Below are 24,193 nucleotides of genomic sequence, written 5' to 3'. Positions count from 1 at the left end.
CTCCAAATCATGGGTGGTGCAATTCTTTTCATGCACCTTTAGTTGTCGTGATGCATAGGCAATCACCTTGCCTTTTTGCATCAGTACACAACCCATACCGGTGTGTGACGCATCACAGTATACGACAAACTCTTCAACTCCTTCGGGTAATGACAATACCGGAGCATTGCTCAATTTCTGTTTAAGAATCTCAAAAGATTCTTGCTGTTTCGGACCCCAATCAAATTTTACATTCTTACGGGTCAAAGAAGTCAATGGTGCAGCTATTCTTGAGAAGTTCTCAATAAATCTCCTATAGTAACCAGCTAATCCCAGAAAACTACGGATTTCTGTTGGTGTCTTTGGTGCTTCCCAGTTCATAATGGCTTCTATCTTGGCGGGATCTACTTGAATACCACGCTCACTAACAACTTGCCCAAGGAATTGGACTTCGCGAAGCCAGAACTCACACTTGGAGAATTTAGCATATAGCTTCTCCTGTCGAAGCAATCCTAAGATACATTGAAGGTGCTTCTCGTGATCAACTTGGCTACGAGAATAGATAAGTATGTCATCTATAAAGACAATGACAAACTTATCTAAGTATTGCTTGCAGACTCTATTCATGAGGTCCATGAATGCTGCTGGTGCATTAGTGAGCCCAAAAGGCATCACTAAAAACTCGTAATGTCCATACCTCGTCCTGAACGTTGTCTTAGGTACATCTTCAGTTCTAACTTTGAGTTGATAATACCCAGATCTTAGATCAATCTTCGAGAAATAGCTTGCCCCTTGGAGTTGGTCGAATAAGTCATCGATCCTGGGCAAATGATAACGATTCTTGATCGTTACCTTATTTAATTCACGATAATCAATGCATAAACGCATTGATCCATCCTTCTTCTTTACAAACAATATTGGAGCTCCCCAAGGCGAAGAGCTGGGTTGTATAAAACCTTTTTCCAGTAAGTCATCCAATTGAGTCCTGAGCTCTTTCATTTCAGTAGGCGCTAGACGATAAGGAGCTCGTGCAATAGGTGTAGATCCTGGCAGAATGTCTATCCTGAACTCTACTTGCCTCTCAGGAGGTAATCCAGGTAATTCATCGGGAAAGACATTAGGATACTCATAAATGATTGGAATATCTTTGATCGTAGGCTTCGGGTCGTTCATTGTCACTTGTGCCATGTAGATGACACACCCGCTCTTCAGACACTGTGATACCTTAAGAATAGACACATTGTTGGGCAACCCATATTGTGTATCTCCTTGAATAGTAACAGATTCACCAGAAGGGGTTTTGATAATAACTAGCTTTTTATCACAGGCAATTTGGGCTTGGTTATGCGACAACCAATCCATGCCCAAAACTATATCAAACCCAGCCAGTTTCATTGGCAAGAGGGATAGTGGGATAGAATAATTCTTAATGGATATAAAGCATCCATCAAGAAGGGTTGAAGCTGTTTCTAAGGTACCATCGGCAAGCTCTACCTCATATTTTATGTCTAGAGTCTTAATAGGCAGATTCATTAAATCACAAAACTTATGGTCTACAAAGGGCTAATCGGCACCTGAATCAAATAAAATTCCAGCATAATTATTATTAATGAGGAAGGTACCTGTTATGACATTCTCATCGTTCACCGCTTCCCTCGCATTCATCTGAAAAACTCTCACATTGGTTTTCTTCACCTCCTCAGGGTCTTAGCATTCTTGGGCAATTTGTCTTGATGTGCCCCTTTTCATTGCAACTGTAACAGGTTGCATCCTTGATGTTTCGGCACTCCACAGACTTGTGCCCTTTCTTCTTGCAAATCCCACATGGTTTAGCTTGTGGGTCTTGGTTGCACTTTCCAAAGTGCCTTTTGTTGCATGTCTTGCACCTGGGCTTGTCACCTGACTGCCCTTTCTTAGAACCAGAGTTCCCTTTGTTCTTCTTATTCAGTTGATAAGACTTGTCTTCCTCCCTCTTCCTCTTCCCATCACCGGTAGCTTTCTTTGCCCTACTCCTCACAATATCAAGAGTAAGGGACAAAGATAGATCCATAACAGATCTATATGTAGCAGGCTTAGAAGCCTTGACATTTCCTTTCACTTCAGGGGCTAAACCACCGATGAAACGCGCAATGCGTTTGGGTTCAGGGGTGACCAAATATGGTACAAGCCTCGACATCGAGTTGAAACTGGTCACATAGGACATACAATCCAAGTCCTTCATCACCAAGGTGAGGAAGTCAGTATCTATTTTCTCGACTTCATGTTGAGGACAATAAGTGTCCTTCACAAGATCAACAAACTTGTTCCGCGAAAGGTTATACAGAGAAACCTTTCCAGTGGATTGCACCAATGCTGTCCACCAAGTGAGGGCGTCGCCCTTGAAAGATTGAGACACAAACTTAACTATGTCTTCCTTTGCACAACCACTGATGTCAATCACAGTCTCCATTTCATCTAACCATTTCATGCAATCGATTGCTCCCTTTTCTCCTGTGAAATCCCTCGGTTTATAGGAGACGAAGTATTTATAGGTACAACCCTTGGTGTACCTGGGAGTCTGTTCGAGGATAATCTGTCTGTGTGGTTCACTTCTCTGATTAGACGAGTGTTGAGACTCATCCTTCTTCAGTGTATGCGAATGAGATAGGGACTTTGAATGAGTTTTGGACTGAACATTACTCGGCTCCTTGAACTTATTATCCACAGCTTGAGCAACCGCTGCGGTTATCATCGCTTGCAATTCAGCACCAGTGATATTAATCCTGGTATTATTGTTTTCTTCCACGGGATGACTGTTTGCTTCGTCAGAGCCAGCCATGATTCAAGTACTATATCAAATAATAATGATATATTTAAATTATATAATGAATCATTGCATTGATGATTAGATGGTCATGGTATTATTAAACCATATAGACCATTTTAAATCAAAATCAATTTAATCATGATTTGCCTAGGCTACAACTGAACCATTATAAGAAATCAATAGGATATAATCCTTTATATTTATTAGACAGGGGATATAAATCACAACTGTCAATGTCATGAAAGACATTTTCATATTGCGCAAGGCTCGTCTCGAAGGACATTTAAATGGCACAAAAGGCCTTGTGACAAGGACGATTAAAATATAACCAATGATCTCTTGGATCATTGATCTTTTAAGGGTCAAACATAGTTCATCGCCTTTTTGACAAGAAGTTTATAGATAAAACTATCATTGTCATTATTACACCTTTGCTTATAAGCATACATCTCAAATGGATGTTTTGGTGTATACATCATATTGATGTTTATTAGCCATGATTCACATCGATCATATAGGCTATGAAAGTGACTTGGAAAGATCCAAGTACATTTGAAAGCTTGTGTGGTTTCTCGTACCGCACAGCCAGGAAAGTTAACATGTTTTCAGATGTTAACAGGGATTTATTGTCTTAAAAAGGTTGTACCATCATAGCCATTTAATGTTTTGGCTAGGTTATACCTCTAAGAACTTCTTTGGCGGATCAATTTAAAAATTGAAATGATATAGCATGATGATGTAATAAAATACATATTTAAAATCCAAAAAGAAGTTCCATTAAATATTAAACTATTACAAAGATGCCCTAAACGGGTCTTGAAATAACATAATGTCCACGCAGGGACTACAGAAAAAGAAAATAAGTCCACGCAGGGACTAGGTACAGAAAATAAAATGTCTTCGCAGGGACTTGATTGAAAATAAAATACAAAATAAAGTAAACAACTTTCTATTTCTTTTTTCCTTTGATGAGACTTGCAAGGCCCTTGAGAAAGCTGTTATGCTTCTTATTGGTTTCACCCGCTTTTTCTCAACCTTGTCCAACCTCTGCATAATTTCTTTAGTTTGCACCTGTTGGGGAGGAGGAGGTTGCTGGTATAGTGGGTATTAATACCCTTGCACTGGATATCCAGTTGGGTAAACCGGAGGTTAAGATGAAGGATAAAGTGCATTATATTGTGCTGCAGTAAGATATGGATCTTGGGCTCCATATTCCGCAGTGGTTGGATACCCAGATGGGTTATACCCAGATGAACCTGGGTATGTTGGTGTCGGGTTGTCAAAACCCACTGGTGGCGGTGGTGCATAAGAAACCGGCGGAGGATTGTCTTCCGGCACCGCATGCGAGGGTCCACCCATTTGTGGGTCCTCGGGGATAGGAGGGTAAGAGCTTGAACCTTGAGGGGAACTGAACCGTGGTCCCCTTCGCACGGATATTCGTGCATTCCTCCTTCGCCTCGGCGGCTCGGGAGGTGGTTGAGGTGGCTCCTCAACAGGTAGAGGTGGAGGAGTGACAGCTTGAAGGTATGGCTCATCCAAAGGAGGTTGAGCAGGAGAGTTATGATATGAAGGGGTGAATTCCCATTCATACTTGGCCCACCTTTCGGCAAATGAATCGGGTCCTTGGTAAGGCGATCCTTGATATGGAGAACCGCTAGAAATGCTGATAGGGTGACCCGGTGTCCCGGTTTGCATCTCTGGATCCGGGTCGTCATCCATCTCCATGTCATGGGGAAAGTGATCCTCTGGTCCCAATGGATTGTAGCCCCGTAGATCATTGACGTAGTCATTGGGGTTGAACTGGGCTGGAGAGTAAGTGGAATCCGAGTGATGGAAAGAATGGGAGTGTAAGGAATGGTAGGATTGATGGGAATGGTGGGAATCTTGTGAATGATGTGAATCATGTGAGTGATGGGAATGCTGGGGCTCGTCTGGAATAGGGGGCCCAAAAGATGGATGAAAAGAGGGTGATGAACTCAACGAGACCGAGTGCCTCGCGGGTTCAAAAGAATGACCCCAATGGTCACAGGAAACTGAACTAGAAAATGACGCAGACGGAGTGCGTCTATGGGAAGGTCCTGCATGTCCTGATGGTCCACCTCTCATTGAACCCTTTCCTTTGCCTCGTACACGTGGCGGCATTATTGACGATTAAACCAGTCAAAACAAGTAAAATAAAATAAAATATAAACAGCAAAAGGAAAGTTAAGAATAAATCCTAGGTCATTGGCCTAGACTCGGAAATCTAAGGAATGTGCTTATTGTGTCATTGAGATTAAACACAAAAGGTTAGTGTTTAATTCACTCAATGTTGGCTCTGATACCAACGTGTCACACCCCGATATTTTCACATATAATCGGTGGGCCCGGTGGGGAGTATCGTGACGTAGTTGATATCATCATTGTCAATACACACAATATAATAGCACAACGGAAGGCTTGGTGAATAAACTATTACAAACCATAATGTCTGAGTGTCCAAATGAAAGAATATACAGACTTGGTTGTAATAAGATCCACAGGCGGTTCATAAATAAAATACAAGAAAAACAAAATAACAGACTCCAGGTATCTAGGGATTTGCAAGATCCTCATATATGACACCTAGTAGCTCCAACCTATTTACGAGAGGTACCTGTCAATCAGTCTTTAGAAAATACGTCAGTTTACACTGGTAAATACAATTAACTGACTCTTTTGGAAACCTTTATGAAAAATGATTTAAGTGCACAAGGCACAAATCATTTATCACTTGGGACAATTATTTAAAGATAATCTTGTATACAGATTTACATGTTTGTCATACAATTGGGGCCGGTTTGGAAGCCGGTCATGATTAACCGACTCACCACTTATAGAACCCACAAAGGAGTTATTCCCAACATGTGGGTTTATATTTTAGCATTTGCATCTGTCAGGTGTATGCCTACACCCCGTGCATAGGTCGTGGCCATTTTCAAATGAAATGAGCCAATGATATCCAGGACACGGACGAATTAACCCCCAATGTTTATGTTATCAAACAAGACAGATTAAAACGGGTTATGTAAATTTATTAATCACAATCCGATTAAATGATTTCATACCCGACCAAGTGGTATTATTATAATACCATATCCCAAGCCCGTATAAGGGAAAATAAGTTAAGAGTATTTACCCGAGCTAAATGTGAAAAGTAACTCAGCCGTATAATCCTAAAGCTTTATGATGATACCTTCTACTGGATGCTACTTAATTTGTATAGAAGGTTTAATAACCTATTAGGATGCTAACGGGTCTTTAGTTAAGTCAAAGACTTAGACCGGCTAGCTAGAAAGAAACTTTACGGTTCTAAACGCTAGATTAAGCGGAGACCGGAATAGAATGTGATTTAGACCCGACAAGTTAGGATACTTGTATAATATGGGTAAACTAAACACATTCTGGAATTTGAGAATTTAATGATAAGGTTAAACCCGTTTCGGCTATTATACGTAAACTAGTCACATAAACCGATCCGAACGCATAAATGCGTAACGGGTAACCAAATGAATTATATACAGGTCTCAAATGTTATTATGCTTAAAATATGTTAATACATCAGGAGGATGTTAACATATATGCCCAAAAAGTAATTAAAACCAATTTAAGTCCTGTAAGGGCATTTTGGTCATTTTAATGATTATAAAAGAGATTTTATAACAAACTGAAGTTCTGATCTTTGGTAATCAGTAAAAAAATTTATTTTATCTCATTACATCATTAAGATATCATACATATGTGAGGTTTATCATTTATGGCCAAACTATGCCTCGAAATGGCATTTTGCTCATTTCACATATCCTTTTAAGGACATTTTTGGAAGTCTGAGTTCATGACTTATATCTACTGTAATAATATTGAAATTTGTTTAAAAATTCAGTAGGTAACAAGTCTTAGGTGTTAAATATGGTTTTAAACCATACTATGCACCTAATTAGTGTAAAACTCACTAATTGACGATAATCAAGATATTTATGTAAATCTGAGATTTTGATCAGTTTTAAATGCTCAAAATAATTTATTTAATGTATGAAATCAGTAGGAAAAGGTTTGGCATTCAAATCATTTGTTAATCTCATTTTATGCATGAAAAGGGTATTATCGTCATTTACCGAATTACACAAGAACTCTATGATTTAATAAGATTATAATCTGACCAAAAATACTAAAAATTCCTAAAAATAATACCTTAACAGTAGGTAATGAGTTTTGGTTCAAAATCCAAGTTTAAACATGTCTTATGCAAGATATCGCAATTTAATTAATAAAAAGCTTCTAATTACGATATCGAGCATAACTTCTGTTTGAGACCAAGAACTGATGTCAAATTTTCGGGACAAGCTTACATATCAGTAGCAAAGGTTTTTGTCCTCTCACATTTCTAAAAATCTCATTTATAAGTCAAAATGGCATTTTCGGCATTTATAAGCATATTAACAAACAAGAGCATATAATTCAAACCACTGAGGATCAAGCAATATAACTCCAGGGGTTATACTACTATATAATATGGTCCTAATGGAAGCTTAAAACATGGAAGAATTAAGCTTAAACGGGTCAGAACTGAAAGTGAAAGCAAAAGTCAAGCTTTTGCGACTTTCGGTTATAAACTGACCTTAGACTGATAATTGTCGGGTTAGACCTGATTAAACATGTTCTAATACTAATTATCAAGTTATTAGAATGTTAAAATATAATTTATAACCTCTGTTTTATTAGTTTAAGTCATTTTTAAAGTTTCTGTCCAGTTTGACTTTTTGACTAACTAGTTTGTCCTGACAATTAACTAGTCAAACAAAGTAATTATGAGGTGCCCTTTTAAGGGTTAATCACCTACATTAATATGGTCCTATAACCACTTTTATTTCGGTCAGTGGCTGGACCATTTGTGATTAAACCGAAAGTCAAAGTCTAATTACAATATATTTGACTTTTCGGTTTTTAAGCTAATAAAATGGACTAAGCAGGGATTAAAATACTTACATAAGGTCCTTGCTATCTTTTCTACATTTCTTAATCTTCTCCTAATGCTTGCTATCTCCAGAAATGAGTTTTGAAGTTGTTGCAACCAAATGAGCACTTGAACACAATAACTAAAGTGTCTTATATAACATGTTGCCATGCATTTGGATCTTTGCAGCTGTTTTGGAGGCATCTAGGATCACTCCAGGTGTCCTAGTGGTTTAACAAGACCGACAAACAGCCCCTAGTATCGATCTGAATGAGTTTAAGTCGGTTTAGAGCTGAAAACCTGCACCTGGCAGGTGTTTTCTACGCTGGGCACTTTTTCGCGGGTCGCGTAAGACTCAGCAAGAGTCTACGCGGGCCGCGATGACCTTCTGATCAGGTTAAAACATTTTAAATCTTGGCAGTTTCAGTCCCTGACCCTTATAAACTTAATACCACTTCATTTTTGGCATAAAAGGCCCTTGTAGTTAATTTGTAGAGGCTCAAGGAAGTATAATCAAACTCTGTGAGGCTCGGTTTCGTTAAATATCACTATAAATACAAGTTTCTTCATGTTGACACTTTTCACCCAAAGTCTTGAAAACTTGCTTAACGATCTCGAAACCACATGAAATTTATACCACTTATTCTTGAGAGTATATTTGAATATTTCAAATCCTCGGGTTCGTTAAAAGGTCACTCAGAGGTAAGAATTAACATGTTGACACGTTTAACCCCTGTAGTTTAAAATCTTCCGATTATTTTTATAAACGGATTCTTATATCCAATTAATCACTCGTTTAAGAATATATTCTCCGAGTATGGTCATTCAGAGGCACAAGTTTGGCATGTTGACACTTTTAGTCCCTTCGCATACATATTTTCACCAATTGTCAACTTTAGTCCTTCAAACTCAATCTTTCACATATTTAGAGTTTAGGTCACGTGTCTTTACATAATTGGACACATTTTTATGTGGTGTTACAGAATGCAATGATATTGAACAACTCACACATCATATGCTTTCGCAAAAGTCAGGATGTGACAGTAGTTCGGGGAAAAAAAGAAAGTCATCAGATTCTGATAACTACCAAGCGGGTACACCGAATACCGAATTCACTAGTGATATACCCGACATAAACGTAGACCCCTATTCAATAAGGCAAAAAAAGAAAGAGAAAAAAAGATAAAGGACCTGCAACGTCGACCGAAAGGTCAATTGATATGTCCGATAAGCTCCAAGAATTAAGGTTGTAAACGAGCCGAGTCGAGCCGACCTCGAACTCAATTTGAGTTGGCTTATCTCGAACTCGAATTTCAAATCGAGCTAAGATTTGAGGCTCGAGCTCGACTCGATTAAAATACGAGCTAACTTTGCTTGGCTCGATCTAGCTCGAACTAACATAGAACCGCAAAATTTACTACTGAAAAAGCCCTAAAATGAATCTCTTCATAGACTAAGGGTCATAATTGCAATTTAATTTAACTTAATGGCTAAATATGCAAGTATAAATAGTTAGCTCACTTTATACATTGTCTTTACCTTCTTTATAGGAGAGATTTTCCCTTAGTTTTTGTCTTCTGAGCGATGTGGGACAAAAAAATAAAGGATGTAAACCTTATCGAGCTGGCTGACGAGCTAAGTCGGGCCAAACTCGAGCTTGGCTCGTTTACAAACCGAGCCGAGCTGGCTCGTTTACAACTGAGCCACTTTCGAGCCGAGCTTTTTTCGAGTGAACTGCAAGCGGCGGGTTTTTTGAACGCCCTAACCAAGAAAACAAATTTAAGAAACAAGAGTTAGTGGACATTAAAAAGAGACGGGAGGAAACATTTATAGAGTTGGCGGATGAACATCGAGAGACGTTGAGATCGATTAGGTTCGATAAGGATCTAGAGACGTTTAACAGGCTACACGACAATGTTCCATCAGAGATGTTGGAAATCACCCTAGCCCGAAATCGCGAGATCGCAAAGAAATATAATTGGCCATGTAGTTTCCAAATTTTTTATGGTTTTATTTTTTAGTAGGTTTAATTTTATGTAATGTTTTTTGTAATTCTTTTTTATGGTTTTATTTTTTTAGTATGTTTAATTTTATGTAATGTTTTTTTTTAGTTTAGTTAGTTTAATAATGTAATGTTTTTTTTTTTAATTTAATGCACTTTTATTTTGTTAAAATTATGTTCATTTATTAATTAATAGTTTACAAAAAAAAAATAGTTTACCCCATAGCATAAGTGGTGACTACCCCTTATGTTTTTTTGGACAAGAGTGGTTTAAGAGAAGGAAATTTACATGACACCTCATGATTGGTTCACTTAGACCACAGGGTGTGGAGCGTTTGTTGGGGCGGGGGTTGCCAGGCAACGCTGGCTAAACCACATCGGGCCAGTGTTGGCCACGGCGTGGCCCCGCTGGCGTAGGTTTGAAGCCTGGCGTGGGGCGGGGGAAAGGTGAGGTGGCTGGCTTGGATGGCTGGTGAGAGATGGCCAATTTAGGATTTTATGTAACTTTTTTTAAATTAATATAAGTTTGTGTTTTATTATATAAATGTCAACTATATAAAAAAAATATAAAAAAATCCACATGTCACCTCACGCCGGCTTGGTCACGTCACTTTCACACCCCACTTTTTTTTTGGTGGTCTGGTGGAGCCCCACACTCGCCACGTGTCGAGCAATGCCCTAACCTAAGCCCCCGCACGCCCCGCGGTCTTAGGCCAGAGGGTATGGGGGCGCCACCCTTGCCAACTCAACATCAATGGCGTCCCATGGTGGCGCCACCCCACACCATGGAATTCGCCATGGTGGTAACGAGAAGAAGCATGTGTTCAGGTGGGGCCCACATGCATTTCATCCAATCAAATCTTTTTTTTAATCTTGTTTAATATGGGGCTTTATCACACACCCTGCAAGTTAAGGAGGGGCGTGATAAAGCCCTTTGGCTGACGTGGATCCTACGTTGCGCTGACGTGTCCTGATAAAGCCCCTATGGGCTCCATCCCACACCCTCCAGCCTTACGTTGTGGGCTTTGTAAATTCTATATTACTTTTTCATTTATCAAAGTGTTAAACTAGATGAGTACCCCGCCGCGATGCGGCGGGGGCACGCAATCCGACAAGTTCTGTTAAACAGTACCAAATAGCATAACCATGAATTCTTTAATTTATCGATATTTATTCTTAGCTGTAAATCAATACCAATTGACCATAAGCCCATAAGGAATAAGACATAATCCTTTGATTCTTAAAAGACGTGTGCATATGAATACAAACACAATTTGTTCCTATTAACAGACCAATTTCAAAGGGACAGTGGAGAGCATCAAGTATAGCGTGGTGTAGCATATTATGAATCCAAAAACCGAATCTGAATAAGAATATTTTTAGACCCATGCATTATTGGACATGTTTTATCATTTATGGATAAATATTATTGGTTGATTGTTACACATGTGTTATTATTTTGATAAGGATTATGATGAGCAATTTTAGTAGGATAGCAATTCATAACAGAAGCCACGGATGTATTCAAGAGGTCATGTGACGGTATACACGATCAACGAAAATGACGCAAGAATTAATAAAAAAGAATTAAATAAAGAGGGAAAATCATAACAATAGCATACCATGACATCGAATTGCTCAGGTTTTGAAACAAGTTGCATGCAGCAATTGTCTATAATAATCTCATTGTATGTGATCTCGGGATACTTTTTGGCAATTTCCCTACAAGATTCCAAGAAAAGACCATCTGCAAGCTTCATGATGTTTGCTTTATGAACTGCCGTCACAGTTTTTCTGTCGTTCAGGTGACCAAACTCACACGCATACTTTGCGATACGCTCAGAGCAGAATTTCATTATCACCTAACAGGACAGCATAATCAGACACAATCCTCATGAAAATAATTTGCAAGAATGAACGATTTCAAACAAACTGTAGCAACATACCTTAGTTTAGGTAAATTACTTTATTTAACCTCAGAATATGAACATTGCATTTTATTTTCTTTCGTATGGAAGAGCTATCAAGTTTGAGCTATATATGCTATAACTACGGAGTACCCAATTTTACATAGGCATTTCGTCAACATGCATACAATTTCACATCAGCAGGCATAACATCCCATATAGGCTTTTTTCAAACAACACGCATACAACCTCACACAGGCATTTCATCAAACAACATTCACACAATCTCACACAGGCATTTCATCAAACTACTGTCACCCAATTCCACACAGGCATTTCATCGAACAACATGCATACAATCTCACACAGGCATTTCATCAAACAACTGGCAAAAAATCCCACACAGGCATATCATCAAACAACAGGGATGCAGCTTCACATATGCATTTCATCAAACACCAGGCATGCAATCCCACACAGGCATTTCATCAAACAATATACCTACAACCAACTCACCTTAAGACTCTCAACCTCACCAGGAACAACCTCCTTCTCCAACCCAGAATACTCCCCTTAGTATTCTCCCTAATCACCACAATATCCACCTTCTCATGCCGAGTAACCAACCCCAGAAAACTAAAACAATTCACAAGCGAAACAAACAGATCCAACTCTTTCCTCAACAAAACATTCAACGAATTCACCCCACCCCCCTACAGGAGTAACCAATCCACCCTTCAAACAAACCTTATTCTTCCTGATCGAACCATAACCTCATCAGGTATCTTGTTCGTGTCACCATGAACTTCAAATTTCTCGAAGATTACCGGCGCTTGTATTGTGTTGACGACCTGTTCAACGGCGCCGGTGACCAAACCATCCGAAGCTCCAATCCCAGGAAAAAAACTCGATTCGTTCAAAACTTCTTACAACAATTCTTCCTTGTGAACACTCAAAGTTAGAAAAACTGAAATTGGGAACCTAGTTTTTTGAAGCGTACCTGTTGGAGCCCAAATCTCAGACGAAACCATGGCTTGGGTTGTGGTTGACGAAGTATGTAAAGCTGCGAGCCTTTCGATTTGCCGGTGGTTGTGTCGTCGTCGTTGTGTCGTGGCGGGTGTGTCCCTGACGTCGATTTGGGGCAGAGCGGCGGACGGTGGTGATCGTTATCAGTAGCCGGCTTCCGGAGAAGAGCAGTGGTGATTGATGGTAATTACTGGAGGCATGTGTGGGTGCCCTAAATGTGGATGGTGTTAAGACCCGTGGATCAGCAGACAAGACGTCATGACATTGAAGAATTGTTTTACAACCACACATTATGCAAACAATCCATTAAGCATAAGTTACAACCACTTGTTGCATATTTATGTTACAAATTAGAGTATATATAAATGTCATTTTAGTCCCTGTGGTTTAAGTTATTTTACCAGTTTAGTTCAAAGGTTTCATTTTTCCCCTGTGGGTCTAAAAAGGTTTCACCGTTGCCATTTTAGTCTACTGGGTTAACTTTGTCCATTATTTCTATTAACGAGAAGGGTAACTTGGTCATTTTATATGGCCGAATTGTCATTCTAGTTAACAGAATTACATATAAAATGACCGAATTGCCTTTATCGTTAACATAAAAAATGGATGAAGTTAACCCAGTAGACTAAAATGGCAACAATGAAACTTTTCTGTACTCACAGACGAAAAATGAAACCTTTGAACTAAACTGACAAAATGGATGCCGGGACCAGTGGCGGACCCAGGATTTTATTTCAATGGGGTCCATTTTCAGGTCGGTCCTCGTTCGGGTCGAGTTAAAGTGAGGTTTGAACTAGATTTTTAAAAAAATAAGAAAAATGAGCTTATCAACGGTTGAACCCATGACCTCTTGGTGGAAAAGATGGAGATTTACCACTACATCAGCTTTCTTTTTATTTCTATGGTGTCCACCTAATTGTATTTATGGGGTCCGTATACAATTTAATATACCGAATCTACTATTTTTTTTAAAAAGATTGGGGTCCGGGGACCCCGGTGGCACCAATGTGGGTCCGCCCCTGGCCGGGACTAAAATGACAATTAAAAGTAATAATAATATATCTCATTATTCTATTCTGATTCTTTGGGTGAAAAAAAAATATACGTAACATTCCATATTTTTAACATGACAAAATAAAGAAAACAAATAATAACTTTTAATTTTTCTAGAATATAAGCTTTTATTTTTTGTTTTCAGAGTAAGAATCTGAAATAAATTTTTAGTATCTTTTTATATGTAAATTTAGCATATAAGTTTGATATAAATTTTAGAAATAAAATAGCGTTTTGTTTAATCAACTTTCATTCATCGGTATGACGTCTGATGAGATGCGTGTGGCTATACATAAAAGTTTTAATTCTAATCATTGTTGTCGCTATGCCTATCATCAAAAGCTTTCTGTTTTTTTTAATTAAAATGCTTTAGTGTGTTGTTCTATATCTCATACAGTGATGTTAAAATAATTATAATTAACATCCTGTCATAACGTACGTGTTAACATCAACTCGTTATATACAAATTATACCAGTGTTTCAAGATCTAGAGCGTTCCTAATATAGATAGTTCCATACAATATATTCTAGTGACTGTTATACATGAATCTAGGGTCTAAAAATACGAGTTATGCAGCATATAGGTGGTATGGAATATAACTTTAAATAGCGTGAGTTGAGTTTTAACATAAAATAAAGTACATCAAATCAAACTTCATAGAAAACAATATCTTGATGGTACAACTCATATTCTATACAGACATAATTTTCATGGTATAGATGGGAATTTAATCATCACAAATTCATAAAATTTACAAATTAATTTTTATTTTACAGTCATTTAATCTCTGATATGCCGAAGAACGTGCCATATCAATGATTAATGTCACCTAAATTGCATATGAACTTGACTTATTGTTACTTTGGAATCTTTTCTATATGTTAGTTGCATTATACCTTTTTAACCCAAAGTATAATATTTTATCATGTACTTTTTCATCGAAATATAGCTTTGGAATTAAACTTCATACTTTATTGAGATAGATTAAAAACCTTTTCTATACAATCAGTGGCGAAACTTGATATTTCCGACCTGGGGTCAAAAACGTAAAAAATTATAAAACCGAGGGTCGAAAACGTATATATCTAAAAATTCTATACGAAAACTACATACCGGACACTACTGAGTGAAAAGTTTATAAAGTTACGCCCCTGTATACAATCACAAGCACACAGTTTCTAAAAATTAGAGAGGTGCACTCTCTAATTTGTTCTACCACCACATCTTTATTTTTTTCTACACAAATACTAAACATCAAAGAGTTTGGTGTAATCTCAAATGCGAGAGTCGTCTATGGCAATATACATATTGTTTCGGTTGTTGTACCATGGAAGATAGAGTGATAGACGTGTTCATCCAAGAGGAAACACATAATTTGTTTTAACTTTTAATGGACCCATATCGAACACATATCTTCAACCACTGCTAACAAATCTGTTCACTCATTTAGTATTGAAGACTACTTGTTTAAGACTTTGATTTGAATCTTTTTATTATCTTATTATTAATTTCAATACAAGTGCCATTCCTTCATATATACAAAATGTGCATATAAAAGTTGCGATATTAAACTAAAGTTTGTAAATAATGAAAAGACCAAGAGTTTAAAGAGTGTATTATGAATGTGATGTGAGGGTAGTGGCCACTCAATCTATGTCTGGTGTTTAATTTATGACAACTAAATGTCACCATCATTCTCTCTTATAATTGTAATAATCTCATCTATTTGGGGTGACGGGGATGCTTAAATTGTGGATAAGCACCAAACTCCCATCTACCATCCAACACAAAAGTTGTGATTTTAGTGGGGCTTTGCATGCACTTTTCTGATAATATCGGTAAACTATTGACTTATCCTTATGAATTTTATAATATAGCTTTGAAAATACACAAATTGCATGTATTTCATGATTTACTGAATAAAATCAAATCAAAACATTATTCTTTACATAACTCATTAGAATTCTATGTGTTTCTTAGGATACAGGGTATGGAATGAAGCTTTTAAAGGTTTCATTGTGCCACCTGTTGGAATTAATTGACCTGGACCCGACCCAGGTCCGACCCACCCACAAAACTGATCAATAATTGCACTTAGGTGGTTTTTGTGACAGTTAAGAAACTGTCACAAAAGACCTATAAAACAAGGCAATGTGATTAGAAGTATGTACGTGAATTTGACGGTTCACAAAATACAATCCAGACGGCAGGGAAGAGTGCAAACAAGAAGAAATTTAGATTGCGATTCAAGAAGATTTTCCAATCGGTGATCATCTTCGAACCGGTGAAATAAACTCTACTCGATCCGCTTTCGCAATACTATCCGAGTAAGTCTTCTGATATCGAATTCCTTCACCACCTCAGCTTCACCTCATCAATAACGGCCCCCCTCTGACTTAAAGGGTATGAGATAAAGCCTCATTTTCGTTAACGACTGCCCCTCCTTCACACACAACTATGTCACTATTGCTCGCCATTGCATTCACATCCCCTCAATAGCGCACCCTGATGATGCCCGCAATATGATAGGGTGACGTTATTGGGTTTTTTTTTTTTTTTTTTTTTTTGCTGAAGTGACATGGGCATAACGCCCCGCCTCATACCTCCCAGCCTTAATATCCAACATAAGGTTTCTACGAAATTGTTATTTCAAAGCAAGGTTTTAATTTGTAATATACAAATTATACATGACTTATTACACAATAATAATTATTAGTTTAGTTATGAAAGGTGACAATGTAATAATACGTAGCTTACAAATAAAACATTACATAAACAAAGAAAAAAACTTAATACGAATCAAATTTCAAATATACTTATCTATCTTAAATTTTTTCAAAACCAAGTATTTAGTATTACTCAACATACTAATTAATCAATTATAATCACTAAATATTAATTGATTAACTAACTAATCTTAACTTCATAAAAACTTTCACAATGGATACTATTGATGGGTGGATTGGGAATTGTAATTGATTTATAGGGTTTAAACACGAAATCTTGTGGGTTTTATGTGTTTATTTATTTGGGATAGTTTAACTACGAGAAGATGTGTCTTTGTAGGTTAAACATGCAAATTGAAGGTGTAGCTAAAGAAACTCGGAGTTGGAATGCTTGAGATACGAAGAAACAAAAAGTTAGAAATAAGCTAATGTAATAGCCTACAACCCAGTCGTAAGATATGGTGGTTTCACTCCTAATTAGGACAAAAAGCGAAGACCATAAGCTACAATCCCAACATAGCTTACAGTGAACTCAGATATAAGTTTTCACAACATAGTACCACCGTAGGCTATGGTCCCAATGTTGCCTACAGCGGTAGATACATAAATTTTGTTAAAACGTGATTTTTTGGGTTTCTAGAGATATATTTTCATTCCTACTCAACTTGGAGGCTTCTTAAGCAATTTTGGGAGCATAGATTAAAGCTTTTTAGAGATTCCAACCCATCCAGTCATTATTCCATCATCAACAACAAAATCAATCATGCAATCTACATCAATCTTTAAAGATTCAATCACAAGTATGAGCGGCTAATCTTTGGTGGTTTCCTTCCGGTGGAGGATTATTGTAAGTAGATGATTTGATTTAGCTTTTTTTTCTGTATTTGGAACACACGATCTAAGCATTTGACGTCTGTTGCTTATTTGTTTGATTGATCTGTTGTAAACGCTAAAACCTTATTTACCTATTCTTATTCTTTTAATTCCCAATAGTTCTAGTAATTAAGATATATTAGAAAAGGGTTTGGTTTGTTAATTTGTAATCGATAATCAAGTGTTGAACATTTCATTGTTTTGTAATGAAAGTAAATTGTCCTTTTTGTCATAATCAACTAATTACTCTCATAATCATGCCTATGTGATTTTTCTAATTAAAACTGAGATTTTGAATCCAATTTGGATCTGAATCACTGAGGAATCACTTTTCCTTCCAACAGTTTACGACCTTTATAATGTATTATCAACATAGTCTAAAACAATTGAAAAAAACAACGGTATCAAACTGTAATCGACAAGAACCCAAACCAAAGATTTTATTACCCAACAGATTCGACGATTACAAGTGAAAACAAAGAACATATTGAAAAAACAGCATGTCACACCCCCAAAATCCCCATGCGGAGTATCATCGCTTGGAGGCGTGACTGACCAGGATCAAGCCACCAATCATATTGAACAATACCATTAAGTAAATAAAACCAAACCCAATATAATTGGTGTTTCAAAATAAACCAAACATGTTTAAGAAATCAGCGGAAGCATAGTAATGTTTAAACAACCAAAACATAGTTAAAGTTCAGAAGTTAAGCATAGGACATAACAGTCTGCATCCCACAACGATCAACGCCTCCCCGTGCAAGCTCCAGAAGTACCTAACGACCTGCAAGGCATGTAACAACGAGTCAACAACAAAGTTGAGCGAGTTCACAGTTAGTTGTTTAGTTTTACCAGTTTGCTTTGAAATCATAAGTTGTTTCGTAAACCACGAGTTAACCAGTAACCTTTGTTTCCCAAACCATAACCATAATCAGTGGGGGGCTTCCCCATGTGAACCACTAGACCGTTACCATATCGACCACTGACGAACAATAGTTGTGCCCTACGTCAATGTCTATCATCATTGACAGTTTGCCATGATCCATTAGTACACGCCCGTTCGAACGACACGGTGTGAGGTTTGTCAAACCTAATAGCGCTATTAACTAATGACCCGCTCGCCATCGGCCTCGGCGATTAAGTCGATATAAAAGGAGGGACTTATTGATAGAGTTTTGTCTAGTAAGTTGTAAGGTTGTTGTCCTACCCAAGGAGGACGAACGTACGTAGTTCTACCCAAGGAGAATACGCAGAATTTATAGTGGCATCCTACCCAAGGAAGATGACCGTACATATCCAACCCAAGGAGGATATGTGTCACGACCCCCGATCCCTAGTCCCCGGGAACGGGCGGCCGTGAGCCAGTTTCGGTGGTATCACGTTACTTATTTAATTTGGCAGCGGAAATTTTCATCAGGACCGTAGTTAGGAAATATGTTATTAGAGTAAACCACCACATTTTATAATATTAAACACATGGGTAAAACCCAAGTTTTCAGTACATATAATTTCATAGGGGTACACCCTATTTTATTTAAGAAAAACATCTATTTCTTTTTAGGTAACTTTATTGCCACTTTTCCAAGCCTTCAGTGTTGTCCAGCTGGCTTCTATTTGGCTTTCACATTTTGTTACCTGAAACGCGTTTTAAAAACATTTTGTCAGTGGGAAATACTGGTGAGTGAATCCCAGTTTAATCAAGAAATATTAATTTAATTTAAACAGTATTGAGGGTGATTACAATGTTTATATCTACCCAATTACTCATTCAGTAGTGTTAAGTCTGACTAGAGGGTCATATTACACATTGGCTAACTCTTTGTCCAATGGTAACGCTACTCACATTTTTTATACAAAACCCCAACATACCGGCAGTAATTGTAGAATTACAAAGACTCAATCACTGCTAAATTGCATTGTAAAAAGGTTAAGGTTTTGTAAAAACTGTTAACAAAAAGGAGATTACTCACATTGCTGTTTTAGGTTTTCGTAAGGTTTCCTGGTGACAATCTATAATTTACACAAAAGCACGTGTGTTAGTATAATAACCCATTTTAACATTAGTAATACTCTCCCCGAGACGGTATTCCAACGACTACGTCGGGCAGAACCACGACAGCCGTTACGGAACCCTAGATCAATCGGGCAGCGTACCTAATACGTCTCCAGGGGTTATAATACTTACATCGTAGCAGAACCTCGCTAATTAGGGGGTATAACGCCCGGGTATAGTGTATACTACGTAAAATTGAGAGAAAGAAAGAAAGTTTTGAACGTCGGAAAGTGAAATCCGATGCGTTCTATTTATAGGGCCTGATTCTGTCTCTCTCGCGGCCCGCGTAACATGAGCATAGGGCCTACGCGGCCCGCGTTGACCTCCGGTCAATGCGTAGCTTAGCTGGGTCACTATGTAGGCTTGCCGGGTGTTGGGCCAGGTGGCAGCCCAGGGCTGCGCCACATTCTAGGTCTCTCGCGGCCCGCATAAACCTAAACGGGATCATACGCGGCCCGCATGAACTAAAGAATTTAGCGGAGTCCGGTTACACCCTTACACGGCCCGCGTAAATGGTTGGGGTGGGTCTATGCGGCCCGCCTCAACTTAATATTTATTGTTTTTAATTTATTTTATATATTATAATCTACTTTGGGCTCGGTTTTCACATACGGGGTGCATATAAAGACATATTGAGACATTTTAAGATATATTAGGGTGTCGAAAAATTTATGAGGGTGTAGGTTTACGTTAGGGTTGTTATAATATGTAGATTCCGTTTTAGTTTATTAACCCATTCCCAAACCACCGGGAATCCCATGCCTTGTAGAAAGTGTGAACTCACCTTGTGACAACTCGAATTTCCAAGATTCCTATCTCGCATTTATTGCACGTTCATGTATTGTTTAGTTGTTTATTTGCACAGATAATTGGCTATGGAACTGTAGCGTTTTAATACAATGAAATGTAGTGTGTGATTATGCATGATTATGTGCTAATTGTGATAGACTTGTCAAATATATAAACTTGGTGGTGAAATTGTGAAACTGTTTGAGATGGTGTACTATTGTAAAATCTATTAATTAAGGGTGTAAAGAGTTATTAGTGAAATTTAAATCATACTTAACCCTAATCTCATTCCCTAATCATCCACTAATCATCACAAGAATCAAAACACGTACCCTCACATTCCCTAATCCTCTCTACAACCATCTTCTCATCATTCTTGGATTCACAAGTCTCTTGCAACAAGTTTAATCTTCCAATCCATTTAGAATCAATCAAGGTAATTGTGTAATCATTGTTTGATGTTAATTGTTGATTGATTGATTGATGTTAAAACCCTAGTTCTTCATGTGATAGGCTGTGATTATTGATTGATTCTGATTATTGTGTTATGATGATGATTAGTCGTGAAATCATTTGCTTGTATGATGATGATATTTATTGAATTGATTTGTGCCATGTATGGTACGAATTAGGGTTTTGAGATCGCATGAACAATAGAACGTAAATGTTGAAATGTATAAAGTGTAACTGTTGAAATCGCAATGATCGTATGATTAGGTGTTTGGTCAGAGTTTTGTGAGAGACATAAGTCCGACCTTTGTGATATTTAAGCATGCTTGTCCGAATTTCTTTGTTTATGAACCCATGTCCGACTTATGTTTATAAATCATGTGATCCGAATATTATGAGAGAATAGTCTGACTTTTATTACTTGTGATGTCCGAGTTTTGAATATGTGATGTTGTCCGAGTTTCTTATCATCAAATAATGTCCGAGCTTTATGTCTAAGGTGTCCGAGTTTTATATGAAAACATCAACAGGGTCCGACTTTTAAACCCTTGTATGGTCCGAGTTTTGTTGGGCTTTCCTTGTCCGATCTTTAGTGATCAATAGAGGGGTCCGAGTTTTGTTGTAATGTTGTTGCTTGTCCGAGTTCTTGTAAGGAATGGCCCTAGTCCGACTTTTGGACAAGCATCAAGGCTGTCCGAGTTTTTGTAGGGGTGTAACCCTGTCCGAATTTTAAAGGGGGGGAGCCCCTTGGTCCGAATTTCATATTCTTGTTTGATTTCCTTTGATGAACTTTGGTTGAATGTGTTAACTTACAATATGGGCCTGACTTTCTTGAAATACATGCGCTAATCTGAATTTTCTCTGTAATGATACTTAGTATGACTTTTGTGGATGTTATTATAGTCTGAGTTACACATGGTGTTTACAATACTGAATTCAAAACCCTATATGGCCCGATATGGCATTGTATGTCACCGTATGCTTACTGTATGATTCTGTATACGTATATGACTGTATGTTATTAAATGGTACTACATGATCCTATAGACATCACTGGCTTGTAAACCCTACTTGAATGTAACGCTTACATCGAATCATGTGCAATGTATCCTAGGTCGTGTGTAACGGACTTAGACACTTAATTAACTCTAGAAGCAATAACATACCGAGCAAACCAAGGTGAGTTCACACAGCCAAGGCATGGGGTTCCCAGGGTGGGAATGGGATTGATTTATTCATTTGTACTTCTCTAGATAATGGAACGTAGTGATATGATCCTCGGGGGAGGAAGGTGATTGGTTAAGATACTGCTAGACTAGTGATGCTTATAGAACTGATCTTCGCACACACGCCAGGGTTGGCTGCGATAATATGACTGATCTTCGCACACATGCCAGGGTTGGCTGCGATAATATGACTAATCTTCGCACACATGCCTAGGAAGGCTGCGAACTATACACTAAAACTTCGCACAGGTGCCGGTGGCCGCGATACGAACATACCTAGTCTAGAATACTTGAGAACTTTCCCTAATCTTCGCATACATGCCTAGAGGGCTGCGATACAAACTATTACGATACATGACTTAATGAACGAACACAAGGCTTACCATACTATTACAATTACTAAACTATAAACTGTGAACTCGCTCAACTAGTTGTTGATCCTCTGTTACATGCCTTGCAGGTCGTTAGATACATGGAGCTTGCACAGGGAGGAGCTGGTCGTTGTGGGCTTGGATCGTGATTGTTTGTTGAACACTTTATGACATTACATACTTATTTATATTGGGTTTTACTTATACGCTTCCGCTAAATAGTGATAACTTACTTATGTTTTGGAAACACCTTTCATATGGATTTGGTTTGGTTTAATTGCTATTACTTTAACTATATACATTGTTTTATATGATTGGTGGCTTGATCCTGGTCAGTCACGCTCCCAAGCGGTGATACTCCGCAGGTGGATTTTGGGGGTGTGACAGATTGGTATCAGAGCCATTGGTTATAGAGAACTTGGTTTTAATATGGGAAAACGTTTTTATTAAAACCAGACTATAACCAGAACAGTGCTCTCAACGATCCACAACGACGCTTCGCTCCACGTGCAAGACTCAACATCCTAGGTAATAAGGTTTATGTTTATTACCTACATGCTAGAATTGCATAGAACTTTGCTCGTAGTATGTTTAAATTACATTGCTCACTATTTGTTATTGCTTGAGAACACTCATGTGCTTACACTCTTCTGTCATCGCACTACTCGCGAACCATTCTCACTTACACTACTTTTTCTTTGAAGATCATGTCTGGACGTGTGAACATGACTCAAGACCAGTTGACGGCACTTATCAATGAACGAGTAGCTGCGGCACTTGCAGCTGCAAACGCAGGAGGTATACCCTGCAGTCGTAACTTATTCTAGGATCTTTAGATCCTACGTTCCTAAACAACTCTTATGTTTAACCTCGTTCTGATCTTACACATTAGGTCAACACGCTCATCAGCCCGTTTGCACTTTCAAGAACTTCATGGACTGTCGTCCAGGCACATTCAGTGGCACCGAGGGGGCAGTGGGACTCCTCCATTGGTTTGAGAAGTTAGAGTCGGTATTTGAAATGTGTGAATGCCCTGAGGATCGCAGGGTGAAGTACGCCACTGGCACGTTGGAAGGAATCGCGTTAACTTGGTGGAACGCGCAAGTGCAGATCTTAGGGTTGGCAGCTGCTAACGCCACCCCTTGGAATGACTTCAAGGAACTGATTAAACGTGAATACTGCACTCGAGAAGACATCCACAAGCTGGAAGATGAGTTCTATCATTTGAAAATGACTGGGTCAGAGATTGAAGCTTACACTAAACGGTCGAACGAGCTGGCCGTGTTGTGTCCAACTATGGTGGACCCTCCAATCAAGCGCATTGAGTTGTATCTCAAGGGGTTAGCACCAGAAATTCAGAGCCATGTGACATCGGCTAATCTTGATAATATCCAGGCTATTCAGCGCCTTGCTCATCGTATTACGGATCAGGCAGTGGAACAGAACAAGCTGCCAAAACGCATCAGGGCTACCACTACTGCTGTTACTACTTATGCTACTCCCAGTGACAACAAGAGAAAATGGGAGGGGGATTCCAGCAGGGGATCAGTTTCTGTTCAGTCTCAATGTAACACCTCGAATTTTTGTGTCCAATGATGTGTTAACACGTGTCATTTGATTACACGTGGCATTGATATTAAATAAAGGACTAATATTGACAAACCGTGAAAGTATATAAATTCGAGGGTTATAAATGTCAAACAAGGGTAGATATACTGTATAGTAACCCTAAATGGTGCTTGTACCTTCAAACGAATAAATCATGGATCGTACGGAAGCGAAACGCGGAAGAAAGTGAGAGATTACAAGCTATAGGGGTTAATTGTGTCAACATGTTTAATTATACCTCTGAGTGACCCTTTAACGCTCCCGAGGCTTTGTAACAGTATTATACGCTCACTAGAATATGCTGTATAAATTCCGCGAAGTTCCGTTTTAAAACGAGAAAGTTATGAT

The 24,193-nt window shown here is 38.3% G+C and overlaps 1 protein-coding gene and 1 long non-coding RNA gene across 2 annotated transcripts; one reads left to right on the top strand and one right to left on the bottom strand.

The window, feature by feature from the left end:
- Positions 1-3,934: 3,934 nt before the first annotated feature.
- Positions 3,935-4,927, bottom strand: LOC110933349 (pollen-specific leucine-rich repeat extensin-like protein 3). The gene has a single exon (XM_022176579.1). It carries the CDS (start codon positions 4,925-4,927, stop codon positions 3,935-3,937), a length of 993 nt encoding a protein of 330 aa, XP_022032271.1.
- A 10,803-nt stretch (positions 4,928-15,730) lies between these two features.
- On the top strand, positions 15,731-17,404 carry LOC110934636. Its single transcript, XR_002588511.2, has 2 exons — positions 15,731-16,073; positions 16,813-17,404. It is a non-coding gene; the product is annotated as an uncharacterized LOC110934636 (long non-coding RNA).
- The last annotated feature ends 6,789 nt before the right edge of the window (positions 17,405-24,193 follow it).

The sequence above is a fragment of the Helianthus annuus genome, chromosome 4, assembly GCF_002127325.2.
Source record: "Helianthus annuus cultivar XRQ/B chromosome 4, HanXRQr2.0-SUNRISE, whole genome shotgun sequence".
In the NCBI taxonomy this organism is placed as follows: domain Eukaryota; kingdom Viridiplantae; phylum Streptophyta; class Magnoliopsida; order Asterales; family Asteraceae; genus Helianthus; species Helianthus annuus.
This window is presented reverse-complemented; position numbering and strand designations above follow the sequence as displayed.

Excerpts from the sequence above, each read along its gene's own strand:
- LOC110933349 (XM_022176579.1), bottom strand. The coding sequence starts at position 4,927 with ATGCCGCCACGTGTACGAGGCAAAGGAAAGGGTTCAATGAGAGGTGGA.